Below are 13,572 nucleotides of genomic sequence, written 5' to 3'. Positions count from 1 at the left end.
AATGCTAAAGCCAATAAAAATTAATCATTTAAAAATCAAAAAGCTGACATCTAAAATGCAATCAAGCAGAATTTCTTATCCCATCAACCCACATTAGTTTACTTGAGTATTCCATGTAATGTTACCTCTCAGTCATTTCAAACGTCAGACCACTCAACGGTCTCCTATTCAAGTTACCATAACTCAGCAATTTCTGCATTCACCCTCCCCTACAGCTCAAACATATTTTGTAATAACAGCCAGAAAAACCCAACAGTGTTGGCTGAAACACTTCTGACAAGACCGATTAACATCAGCTGATAAGCAATAATTAAGTTTTAGAAAAATCACAATTGGGCTAACAAAATAATCATTGCTTTCTGATGTATTTTTTAAATAATTTTATACAATTTTTATAATTCAACTAACAAATATATTTGATTGGGCATCGATCACAAATATCAACAATAAAAGTTCAAATCCTACTACTTACTGAGGGATTTGGAAAAAATATGTCAAAACAGACCCCTTACAATGCTGTGAAGCGCCCTCTGGTGGCAGTGTTGGAACTTTGGCAGGATATGTTGGGTTATTGAGGAAACGACCCACCAAGGATAAAGGACTAAGGATAAATCCCGTCTCCAAAAACATTCCCTCACAGGTGAGGAAGAGCTGCACCTGCAGTCCTTCAACCAGGAGATAGTATCAGATTTCTTTAAATGTGTGCACCATTACAACTTTATTAATCTTTATATGATTCAGCTTTATGGTACGTATATGATTCAATCTGGTGTCTGATTTGTCTTCAAAAGTTACCCACCTTGACCTTGTAGAAAAAATAATCAGTGAAATATTGTGTATAATAAATTTTTTTAAAATTAAATAAATAAATAAATAAATACATTATTATTATTATTAATAATAATAATAATAATAATAATAATATCTCATTATGAGTGCTGGTGGCTCAAAACAGGAAAGTACTTTCAGGAGGAGTCAAGTGATTTACTGTCTTCAGTGAGCTGAAAGTTGTTTTTTTATTGTATGTTAATGTGTCATATTAAATTGAGTTCAGGTTGACATCATTCGAGCCGTGTGTGTGACTTTTTCCTCGTGGTGTGAACAGACGCGCCTCAGGACTGGAGCGTGGACCGACACGGTGAGACGTTTTCTCTTCACTCGTATCGGCTGCTTTCCCTGCTCGTCTATCATGACAGGGGAGAGAACCGTCATGTCGGTTTAAAGCAAAGGTTGAATTAGTTATCGAGCGACAGATTTGTGGGGACGTCGTCTGTCGTGTGATCAAATGACTTTGTTGTGTTGCTGCAGATTGAAACAGATGAACAGTGAACCAAAAGCATTATTCTGACTACGACCACTGCAGCCATGTCTTCATTCAAACAACAGAAGTTTGAGGACTTCTATGAAATCGGTGAAGAGTTGGGAAGGTACTGTACATGTTGTATGCAGGTATAAGAAATCTATGTATGTACAGTATTTGAATACACATTTGAGAGACAAAAATTACAATACGAATGACAAACTTAAATCCGATTGTGTTTTTTTTAAACTATTTTATTTCATGTATAGACTTAAAGAAGTGATCTGTAAACAGTGCAGTCATGTGTCACGACAATTTATCATGTTTACTTTTTTTTACTGTTAGATATACAGTAAATTCAGAATAATCATTGGGATTTTTTATTTCACAAAACCTGGAAAAGAGGTTGGGCATGTAACAAAGCAGAACAAATTCAGTTTTGAAGTATATCTAAAAATTAGTGTTGATTACTTTTTAAAAACTTATTTCCAGCAACATGTCCACCTGTTACACAGCAGCTTTTGATTAAACTTGGTGGAAGGGTTGAGCACTTTGCTCTGAAAATACTGAATGATTCACTTCTGGGTACAATTTTAAAAAGATTGATCTCTTTCCTTTTCTTTCAACATTGTGTGACAGGGTTCATTTAATTTCCCCCAGATTACACATAAACTGCATGATGTCTTAAATGTTTTAACTGAAAGGGAAGGTTGTGTCTAGGGTAAGTTTTGCACTGTGCTGAATGCTCTGGTCTCATTTTCAATGAAGACAAGGTAAAGTGTTTTGATCCTGTTATTATATTATAATGTTTATATGTAAAGATCTGAAGAGAATTTTGAAGAGTGAGGTCATTTTGTGTTTTATTTTAAATTAGATTATTGAACGATTTAACAGCTTTAATTTTTTAAACCATTTTACTTCAGTGTTTTCAGGATGGAGACCTCAGTAACTGATTTTGAAGATACTCTGACTGTATTGAATGTTTTACAAGTTGAGTGCTTTTTCATATTAGGTTTAATTTATTTTATAGTAAGGAATCACTTTGTAAGCCAGTTTTACTTTCTCAAGGACGCTGATCAACATGCAGGTCACTGCACTGAGCAATTACTGCTATGGAAATTATACTAAATCATTAACTACACGCTGAAAAAATCTGTATACTTGTGACAACTCTGCGTTGTATCTTTAGTTTATTCTTGCTTTGCTCAAACTTTGTGTTTTCTATATATGTTGATTGCATCACATAATTCAGATTCTAATGACCCTCGATGCCACTGTTTACACCATGCAGAAATCAAGAAAATAAAGGTACTTGTGTTCTAAGCTGAGTTATGTTGCTGTGTGTTTGGTCAGTTAGAGACAGCTGTTGTGCTTGTTGAGCTCCTTTTTAAAGGAGTCTATTTTAAGCAGTGGCTATATTGACTGGCTACAGATCAGGAAGTGGAGTGTTAGCTTACAAAACCTTTAAGCAGGAAAAAAGATAGAAGCAGCTGCACTGTGGCATAACATTTGGGTTTTAAGTACATCAAACTCATGAATTACCATGTTGTTAGGATGTGTGAGTACCTATGAGTGACAGACGTATTGCTTTATGTGTCACAGATTTCTGGAACATTATTAAGTATTCAACTGATGGACAATCAGAGAGCAATCCTCCATTAAAGCACCTCCATTTCCACATTATGCTGTTGCCCCTGAAAGCATTAATCCTATAATAGTTTGAACATCACAATATGATAATGAAACCCTTAGATTCTGGAATTAGTGAAAACATGGAAATGGGACATGCCACAAAATTTAGGCCATCATAAACTGTATACCTCCTGTAAAGCTGATCAAACTCTCACGTCTTCTGTGATCCACTCCCCAACACAAAATTTCCTCTGGGATTAATAAAGTATCTATCTATCTAACACTACAGAGTTTTGTGAAAATTGCTTCAGTAGTTTCTGGTGATTAAGGAAAAGTGGAGAAAAGTGAAATGAAATTTTGACTCTCAAGATCCACATCTAAATTGATGGGTTATTTCCTGTCTCATATGCCATTCTTTTCAGGGATGAAATAATTCTGGTAGTTTTTGTGTAATGATGCTGTCATAGAAATCAACCAATAAACAAATAGACACAGATGAAAACAAAAATCAAGTTTCCTTTAAGCTGTAATTTAAGTACAGTACTGTATTACATTTTTTAAAGTAATAAATATCACTTGTTTTAAAGTAACATTCACTTTGTCAAGGCTCTTTGGTGAACAAATTATTTGATGATGACAGATGAGCGCTTCTCAAAATGAGCATTTTCTGTCATTTCCTGTGTTTTAGTGGACAGTTTGCCATCGTAAAGCAATGCAGAGAGAAGAGCACAGGGCTGGAATTCGCTGCCAAGTTCATCAAGAAGCGGCAGAGCATGGCCAGCTCTCGGGGAGTGAGGCGGGAGGAGATAGAGAGGGAGGTGAACATCTTGCAACAGATTCAGCACCCCAACATTGTCACACTGCATGATGTCTACGAGAACCGCACAGATGTGGTGCTCATCCTGGAGCTGTAAGTAATGAACCATTCTTCTAAACTACGCGCAAAAGTAAGGACATTCGTGTTCGGTAGATGATTTGTTTGTTAGAAAAATGTTATTTGGCAATAGATCTTATACTACTGGAAAACATGGTTATTTCTCTTTTAAATTGTACCACTTATGTAAGGAACATGCATTTGTATTTTACACCTATAAAGAATTTGCCAATGCCAAACAGCTTTTCTTTGCTCTTGTTAATACCTATTAGTTTGAGGTTTTGGTGCTATCTACATTACTAAAATTTCTGCTGATGACATTTTTATTTTGCCAAGTACCTGTAATTTACTTCCGTGCACATGTGATTGCCTTTTTTCACTTGTGGAAGCAACTCTGTAACACGTAGGCATGCAGCATTATTGAGTAGGTAATGTTATTGTTGTACGATACGTATTCATGTTCCAGGGTCTCTGGGGGTGAACTCTTTGACTTCCTGGCACAAAAGGAGTCTCTGAGTGAGGAAGAGGCCACGCAGTTTATCAAGCAAATCCTCAAGGGGGTGAACTATCTCCATACCAGAAAAATAGCCCACTTTGATCTCAAGGTGTGTCCACAATGGGTTGGTTTCTTTATGGTTTCTTTACACATTTATTTGGCGTGTCAGAAGACTTTCATTTGGATACCAACCATTACTGTAGCAACATTTAGTTGTGCTTTCAATAATAAAGTAAAAGGAAATCAAACCATTAAACATTAACTTTTTGTTTTTCTCTGTTGGTACGTCCACAAACTGTGTAAAATAACTAGGAACATGTACCAACAACGCTGTAAATAATATTTTTAATTGCCTTGTTTTACAGTCATGAGGGATCAAGTGGCTGTGGCCCACGTGACCTGTTGTGCTTTTCTTGCAGTTTCACAAACAGTAACAAGCAGTATTTAGCTTAAAATGCATTAATTTCACTCTTTTGTAAGAAGGACAATTTGAAGATTTATTAAGTCTTCAGGAGTTTGTTTTTAATCACACCTGAAGTTTATCCTTCAATTTTATAATGAGTAAAAACACATTTAGATACAAAAATCTGTTGTGATAAGTTCTTTTCTACCAGGCTGCGATAAGTGTTGAGCAATTTAACGGTGGTGGATATCATGAATTTATTAAAAGCCAGTGAGAGAAATGTGTGTTGCGGTTATTTAAACATTAATCCATCTCTGTCATGTTCATTTTTGTCACATTCATTTGGTTTTGTGCACCTAATGAATAAATAAATCATGTCACCTATGTAGTTTACAGTGCAGAAGTATACCCAGAGACTTTTTAAAAATCTTTGTTGATGTTTCTTTTAGTAAAAGTCTATGTCTCATCTGCAGCCTGAAAACATAATGCTGCTGGACAAGAACGTTCCGCTGCCAAGAATTAAACTCATTGATTTTGGTCTTGCTCACAAGATTGAAGCAGGAGTTGAGTTCAAAAACATCTTTGGAACACCTGAATTTGTAGGTAAGTAGAGTATATTTGTTGCATGTAATACTGAATGAGGTTTCTCATAATGACTGCTGCTGAAGTTTTAGTAGTAAGCATCTAATTTGTATATCAATAATATTTTTTGTATAATCAAATTGTATGGCAAATTCTTGTTGACTTATTTTTTTGAGCAGTTCCTTCAAATTATGCCAGTCAAAACACAATGTGGTGCAGATCTTAATCTGTATAAACATTAACTTACCATTAGTGAAACCATATTTGATTCTGTCCATCCTTCATCCTAAAATACTGGTCCCCTTACTCCAGATATCCATGAGTTGTTAAAAAATATCTGGAATATGACATCAGATGTTTAGAGAAACAGCATGAAAAGTTATTAAATGTATGACATGTGTCAAACTGGACAAGATATATTTTGATTTTCAATCATCTGTTTGTCTTTTCAGCACCAGAGATTGTCAATTATGAACCGCTGGGACTAGAGGCAGACATGTGGAGCATCGGGGTCATCACCTACATCCTGCAAGTGAAGCCAAACACAAAAATACTTCATTTCCACCACGATGTCCTGCTCAGCTTGCTTTTGGAGACATTGCTTGTTGGTTTTTCAAGTTGTGAATAATATTTGATACCTGGCTGTCTTTATTATCGCCTTGGTTGAGCAAAAACACTGAGGTGTCCTGGTTGGTGAATTGGATAGATGGATGGATAGATGGATGGATAGATAGATAGATAGATAGATAGATAGATAGATAGATAGATAGATAGATAGATAGATAGATAGATAGATAGATAGATAGATAGATAGATAGATAGATAGATAGATAGATAGATAGATAGATAGATAGATAGATAGATAGATAGATAGATAGATAGATAGATAGATAGATATACTGTACTTTATTTATCCCAAACTGGGAAATTTAGACTTTACAGTAGCACAACAGAATCCATTCATTCATTGTCATGTACCGCCGCGGTATCTGCCGTAGCGGGTCACTGGGAGCTGGAGCCTATCCCAGCTGGCATAGGGCGTGAGGCGGGGGACACTCTGGACACGACGCCAGTGCACCGCGGAGCCACACAGAAAAACATACAAACACACACTCACTCACTCCTATGGGCAATTTGGGACCGGCCAATCAACCTGAAGCGCATGCTTTTGGAGGTGGGAGGAAACCGGAGAACCCGGAGAGAACCCACGCGGACACGGGGAGAGCATGCGAACTCCGCACAGAGCAGGACTCGAACCCAGACCCGCCGTGTTGTGAGGCGATAGCGCTAACCACTGCGCCACCGTGCCGCCCTTATTACAGAAAATATACATTGAGGAAAAAAATAAGACAGGGAAAGATAGTAATACTATTAATAATAACATTACAAAATTTTAACAATATTAACACTATTAACACTAATAATAATAATAACAATAATAACAACAGTACCCATGCATGGTATGCGTTTAGTCATAAGTAAGTGTGGCACTCTGTGGCCATACACATGACCTAGTGAAGCCATATCTAAACATCAGACTGGTGGTGGGACTCTAGCTGATATTTTCGATCTGTTGTACAGCGCGATGGCTTGTGGGAGAAATGACTTCCTGTACCTTTCTGTTCGACAGCGGACCTGTAGTAGTCTATTGGAGAACGAGCTCCACTGTCTGTCCAGTGTGTGGTGGAGAGTGTGAGCTGGGTTATCCATGATGGATGAAAGTTTGTTAAGAGTCCTCCTCTCCACCACAGCCTCCACAGTGTCCAGACTGCAGCCAATCACAGAGCCAGCCTTCTTTATTAGCTTATTAAGTCGGTTAGTATTGCTGGCTCTGATGCTGCTCCCCCAGCAGACCACGGCAAAGAAAAATATGCTGGCCACAACAGACTGGTAGAAGATCTCAAACATCTTGCTGCATACATTGAAGGATCTCAGCTTCCTCAAGAAATAGAGTCTGCTCATCCCCTTCTTGTAGACTGCATCGACGTTGGAATTCCAGTCCAGTCTGTTACTGATCTTCACACCCAGGTACTTATAGTCCTCCACCTCCTCTACAGCCTCTCCTATTAGGATGTGGATCGGTTGTGGCGTGCTCCCCTTCTTCCTGAAATCGATCACCATCTCTCTGGTCTTGCTAAAATTCAGCCTCAGGTGATTGGCTCCAGCCCACTCCACGAAGTCGTCCACCACAGCCCTGTACTTCCCCTCCCTCCCCTCACTTATAAACCCAACAACTGCCGAGTCATCCAAGAACTTTTGTAGGTGGCACGACTCGGAGTAGTACTGGAAATCGTTTGTGTACAGTGTGAAGAGGAAGGGGGACAGCACAGTCCCCTGAGGGGCTCCTGTATCACTGACCACCGCATCAGACAGAACACTGCCCAGACGGATAAACTGTGGCCTATCTGTCAGGTAGTCACTGATCCAGGAGATGGTGGAGGTGTCGACACCCATCCCCCACAGCTTCTCACCCAGCAGCCTTGGCTGAATGGTGTTAAAAGAACTGGAGAAATCAAAGAAGGTGATTCTCACAGTGCTTCCTCCACCATCCAGATTCAAATGGGCTCTCTGCAGGAGGTACTGTAGATGATGCCGTTATCAACTCCCAATTGGGGCCGATGCGCAAACTGTAGAGGGTCTAGCAGCTCCTTCACCTGAGGCCTCAAGCTGGCCAAGACTAGCCTCTCCAGTGCCTTCATCAGGTGGGACGTGAGGGCAACTGGACGGTAGTCATTCAACTCTGATGGGGCTGACTTCTTAGGGACAGGGACCAAGCATGATGTTTTCCACAACACCGGGACTCCTGGCTCAGGCTCAGGTTGTAGAGGTGTGTGGTGACTGAAGACAGTTGGGGGGCACAGGCTTTCAGGATCCTGGGGCTAATAGCATTAGGTCCGGCAGCCTTCCTCTGGTGAAGTCTCTCCAGCTGTCTCCTGACCTGGTCCATAGTCACTGTCATGTGGGGCAGGGTGCTGGTGGGGGAGAGTGTTGGTTCCATGAAGGAGGTGGTGGTGGTGGGGAGGTGATGCCCAGGACTGCCCACCAACAGGGAGGGAGAGAGGAGTGGTGGAAGTGGAGGGGGAGCATGGGGGTCGGGATGTGAGGGGGAGTCAGACGTTTGTGAACTGAACCTGTTGAAGAAAATATTCAGCTTGTTGGCTCTATCTAGACCGCCTGATGGTCGTCTATGTCTCCCTGAGCTCCCTGTGATCTTTTTCATTCCCAACCACACGTCCCTCATGTTGTTCTACTGGAGTTTGGCTTCCAGCTTACTCCTGTAGGTCTCCTTACACTCCCTCAGTTTGTCTCGGACCTCGTGCTGCACTCCTTTCAATTCCCCTCAGTCACCAGACCTGAAAGCCCTCTTCTTCTTGTTTAGGAGTTCCCTCAGGTCACTTGTAACCCATGGCTTGTTGTTGGGGGAGCAGCGTACAGTCCGGGCTTGCACAGTGGTGTATTCACAGAACCTAATGTATTCTTTGATGCAGTCCGTCAGGTTGTTGATATCCTCCCCATGTGGCCTAAGGAGCACATCCCAGTCCGCGGAGTCAAAGCAGTCCTGCAGTGCCTCAGCCGCCTCCTGAGACCGCTTTCGGATTGTCTTGGTGTGGATAGGCTGCGTCCTGACCAGCGGGACGTAGTTTGGGTTTAGCAGGACCAGGTTGTGATCTGGTCTGCCCAGGGGAGGAAGGGCTGTCTGTATGCATCCTTGGTGTTAGCATACAGCAGGTCCAAAGACTTATTGTTCCTGGTGGGACAGTCCACATATTGATGGAATGTGGGCAGCAATCAGTCCAGGGTGACATGGTTGAAGTCACCTGTGATCACTGTGAAGGCGTTCGGGGGCTGGGTCTGCACTCTGGCGACAGTGGAGGTGATGATTTGCTTCTAGAATCTTTAGCTGTCTTACAGGCATCATTTGTTTTTGTTGTATTCAAGATGAGATCACTGTCTTCCTATTTTGCTAAGACAGTTTAGAATCACACTTACTGTATATTGGGGGAGAATATTGTCTTAATATAGTGTAGAAATGAGTATATAATGTCACAAACATGATCAATAATAATAATAATAATAATATACTGTATGTCTTCCTCTTATGTTTGGCTCCAGGCTGAGTGGCGCTTCACCTTTCCTGGGGGAGACCAAACAGGACACGCTGAAGAATATTTCAACCATAAATTATGAGTTTGATGAGGAGTTTTTCTGTCACACCAGTGAACTGGCCAAGATATTCATCAGCCAGTTGTTAGAGAAGGACAAGAAGTAAGTGCTTGCTTGTATTATTCAGAATAATACTTTCCTAATGCAAATACCATTCAGGTCATCTCGGAATCTTTAATACTTCAACGTTACTGTAGCACAACACATCAATACAGAGATAAGGCACAATGATACAAACAGATGCTGTACTATTATAAGCTGTGTATGGCATTTCCAACATAAAATCTATACAGTATTAATGATATCAGCTGTAGACATATTCTGGACCTAGATCAGGGGTGGGTGAACTTTTTGACGGACTAGCCAGCTGAGGAGCAGATGGATTGAGTGTTTATTTGTACTAATTCTACAAATGCATGCCATTAATAATAATTACATGTAAAAAGTACACATATTCAAGGCTTGTTGTAGGGGTGGCAGTAGCTCAGTCCACTGGGTCTTTGGCTAGGGGCCGCAGGGTGGCTGGTTCAAAATGTTCAAAGTGTTGACTGGCATTGGATAGGTAGTTCACCTCCTGAGCACTGCCGATGTCCCCTTTAGCCCTCACAAGATGCTCGTTGGGTGCAATATAACATGGCTGCCTGCGGCTCTACCTCTCACCATTGCATGTCTACAGGCCCTTTGTGTGTGTATGTGTGTGTGTGTGTGTGTGTGTGTGTGTGTGTGTGTGTGTGTGTGTGTGTGTGTGTGTGTGTGTGTGTGTGTGTGTGTGTGTGTGTGTGTGTGTGTGTGTGTGTGTGTGTGTGTGTGTGTACCGGTATAAGTTTATATATGTATATGTGTATTTATGTATATGTGTACATGTATAGATGTGTGTGTGTGTGTGTGTGTGTGTGTGTGTGTGTGTGTGTGTGTGTGTGTGGGTGTGTATACACACCCACACACACACATATATACACGAGTGTGAATAGGCAGAGTAGAAAAAAAAAATTCCCCAAGGGGATCATTAAAGGATGTTTCTTCTTGTAATATTTATTTTACAACTGCATCAGGAACATATATAATTGAAAATTAAAGTACTGACTTTCAAGTCTCTTTAGTAACTTTTGATATCAATGTTAAAATACAATTAACCTTAACTGTTAAACCTTAAACTCTGGAAGCCATACCAGGTTTTATCAAAAATCTGTCAGGCAGTTTATGGGTAGTAGTGGGAAAGGAGGAAAAAAGGCTCATTACTTTTTTCATTTAAGCAATTTCCTTCAAAAGATCAATAACATATTCTGATTCGGATTAAACAAACAAGGAAACCAACTTATATGTAATCATGTTATTGGTGGAGGAAGCTATTTTCTTTCATTATCACCATGGTAACAAATTTTTGTTTAATCATGGTTGATAAGCTAGATAAGCTGGCTCAGTTTTAACTCTGCTGCAGAGCACATCGTTAAAGTTTACATTTCATCCTGTCAGAAACACAAACTTTGCAGTGATTTGTGGCTGCATGCCTTATTCTGTATAAAGATTGATAAAGAAAATGGCTCTTACATTACAGTGCTCTTGACTACCAGGGTCATGTTACCTGTTTTTCAAATGTATTTATGAAATGAAATGCGAATTGGTTTTATTATGTTCACCAGACATTTCCCTGTAGGTTTGAGTGACATACAGTATGTATTTTTGCTCTCATATACAGGAAAAGATTAACAATTCATGATGCTCTTAATCATCCATGGATCAAGGTAAAATTAAAACATTTATTTTTGCTTTATCTCTAATGTAATTCAACATGAATGTTGTTTATAAATCTCAAGATAATGGAGATGTGTCAGGATGCAATAAATATGCATTGTTGTGACAGTACACTAATCTTGAGAGTAGTGTGAACAACTAAGAAAAGTAAACATCAAATTTTTATTTTCAGTTTTTATTTTGTCGTGTGTTTTCACTCTATACCCTGCTTTCAAGACCCCAGTAACCCTGAGAGTCTGTTTTAAGCTGAAAACAAGCAAGTTGGGTGTAATGCACTTTTAACCAAAGCCTAACAAATAAGTGAGCATAACTGCATAGTGTTAATGTATTATTGATTATTAATGATTCCTTCTTTATACCCTAAAGTCTAATGAACACCGAGAGGAAAGCAAATGTCAAGAGCTGAGGAAACATGAACAACGCCAGCTAAAGACTAAACGTCTCAGGGAATACACAATCAAATCCCACTCAAGCATGCCACCCAACAACACTTATGTAAACTTTGAACGTTTTGCCCAAGTGGTGGAGGACATTGACCAGATGGAGAGCTCATTCATTAGCCTGGCAGCTGTCCACGACTCCTTGCAGGAAGATGTTGATGCCATGATCTCTATATACAATGAAAAGGAGGCCTGGTACAAGGAGGAGACTGAGGGTGTGCGCCACGAGCTTTCTCAAATCCGGTATGAGTTCCGGAAGGTGGAGGCTTTCAAGAAGAGCCTGCAGGACGACATGCAGACTTTCAGCTCCAGCCTCTGCACCGTCAGCAGCCGCTACCAGGAGAGACAAAGCCACTTTGATGCACTGCATCTGGAGCTGAGCAGCGATTTGAAATGGGTACAGGAGGTAATGGCTTCATTTCCCATGGATGGAGGCGGTGGAGGATACTCTAACTGCAGCTTCTCCACTTCCTTCAACAATGATGTGAATGAAGCCCTGAAAGAGTTACTGAACCATTCCTGTGGAGGAGAACTGCTGTCTGGGATCAGCTTTGAAACTGGACAACAAAGATAAACCTTTTTTGTTAAACAATTATTTGAAAAACGTCCAAAACAGGAGTCACAACAAGTGAAAACTGTTGTGACTCATATCTAACACCCCTTAAATAATGATTTCTTTTGTGATACAAGGAACTCACAGAAATTTTGCCTTAAATCCATATTTTAATGATCATCACAGTATGATAAAATTAATTTGTATAGCATGTTCTATGCAAGTTGAAAATAATGAACTAGAGACTAGTAAAACAAGGATGTTTATAATAAGAGCTAAAAACCTGCAGAGTACTCATTAAACACACAAATTTTATTAATACAATTTTATAAATATATTGATTTTAACATATTTTCCTGCTGACACTAGCTTCAATTGTCAGCTCTATCATGACATGGTGCATTTGCACAGTAATGTTTTGCAGTAATGTAACAGTAATGGCAGTCTGTTGTGTTGTCTGAAGATAAGACTGTTGTCTGTTTAATCTACAGTATGTGAGCTTCATTAAAAAACAGTGTGAACTATATATTGTTATTGCTTTCAGTATTATTCATTTGATGCATCAATCTGAAATTATACACACACACACACACACAAAGACACACACATACCATAAATGTCATTCTTATTATATTTAGAAACCTCAAATATTGGCACACTGCCACTGCTGTAATTATCCGTATCAATTAAATCTAACACATTATCTTGCCTTCACTTTACAATTGAACAGCAAATTAAAACAAAATGAATAATGAAAATCTTGAAGAAAAGGAGATCATTGTTTAAAGGAAAATCATATGATATAAAAAAGTATGTCTTACTATGTTTAAAAGTACAAACTCAGTCATGTTTTTTCTCTGGGTCAACCTGAAAATAAACACCTATGTCACCACAGTCATGCTTTGGCTCTTTTACTGTTCACTACACCAAATTTGTCCGACTCATACCTGAAAGAATAATGATGGAGTGTTTTACTGAGGGGTAATTAAATCAGTCATACTGACTGAGCAACATGTCAGTTGTCTCTGTTCTCTCGGCGGTGGAAATGGTGTCATGATTAATTTGAAAAGTCTTGTAAAAGCCATGTGGCATGAGTCACAGCAGCAGCAATGAGAGCAGTGCTTGCAGCAGTATGCTGGAACAGGTCAGGGACCAGATGGAATATGAGCAAACCTTCAGACCAGGAGGGGAAGCATCACCTCCTGAAATCAACACCAAGAGAGTGTTTCCAGACCACAAGTAGAGGTTATTCTGAGAGCACAGTGTTGCTCAATTTATGTCTGGATCAAGCATGACTTTTCAAAACTACACGCATATATAAAAAGATTTATTTGGGTATTCAGAATGTATTGCAACTTATGGTGCTTTCCTATGGT

The 13,572-nt window shown here is 39.6% G+C and overlaps 1 protein-coding gene across 3 annotated transcripts; it reads left to right on the top strand.

Moving 5' to 3' along the window:
• The first annotated feature begins 1,124 nt into the window (after positions 1–1,124).
• dapk2a (death-associated protein kinase 2a) lies at positions 1,125–13,034 on the top strand. 3 transcript variants are annotated; one of them, XM_068316854.1, is made up of 9 exons: positions 1,125–1,138; positions 1,309–1,427; positions 3,621–3,842; positions 4,273–4,426; positions 5,179–5,308; positions 5,740–5,815; positions 9,401–9,553; positions 11,148–11,193; positions 11,570–13,034. In XM_068316854.1, exons 2-9 carry the CDS (start codon positions 1,366–1,368, stop codon positions 12,215–12,217), a joined length of 1,491 nt encoding a protein of 496 aa, XP_068172955.1. In that variant the 5' UTR covers positions 1,125–1,138; positions 1,309–1,365; the 3' UTR covers positions 12,218–13,034. The 3 variants fall into 3 exon arrangements, with proteins under 3 accessions (XP_068172955.1, XP_068172965.1, XP_068172946.1); XM_068316864.1 differs by lacking the exon at positions 1,125–1,138 and having other exon boundaries at positions 1,208–1,427; positions 4,273–4,411; XM_068316845.1 differs by lacking the exon at positions 1,125–1,138 and having other exon boundaries at positions 1,208–1,427.
• The last annotated feature ends 538 nt before the right edge of the window (positions 13,035–13,572 follow it).

This window comes from Antennarius striatus, chromosome 1 (assembly GCF_040054535.1).
Source record: "Antennarius striatus isolate MH-2024 chromosome 1, ASM4005453v1, whole genome shotgun sequence".
Taxonomy (NCBI): Eukaryota; Metazoa; Chordata; class Actinopteri; order Lophiiformes; family Antennariidae; genus Antennarius; species Antennarius striatus.
This window is presented reverse-complemented; position numbering and strand designations above follow the sequence as displayed.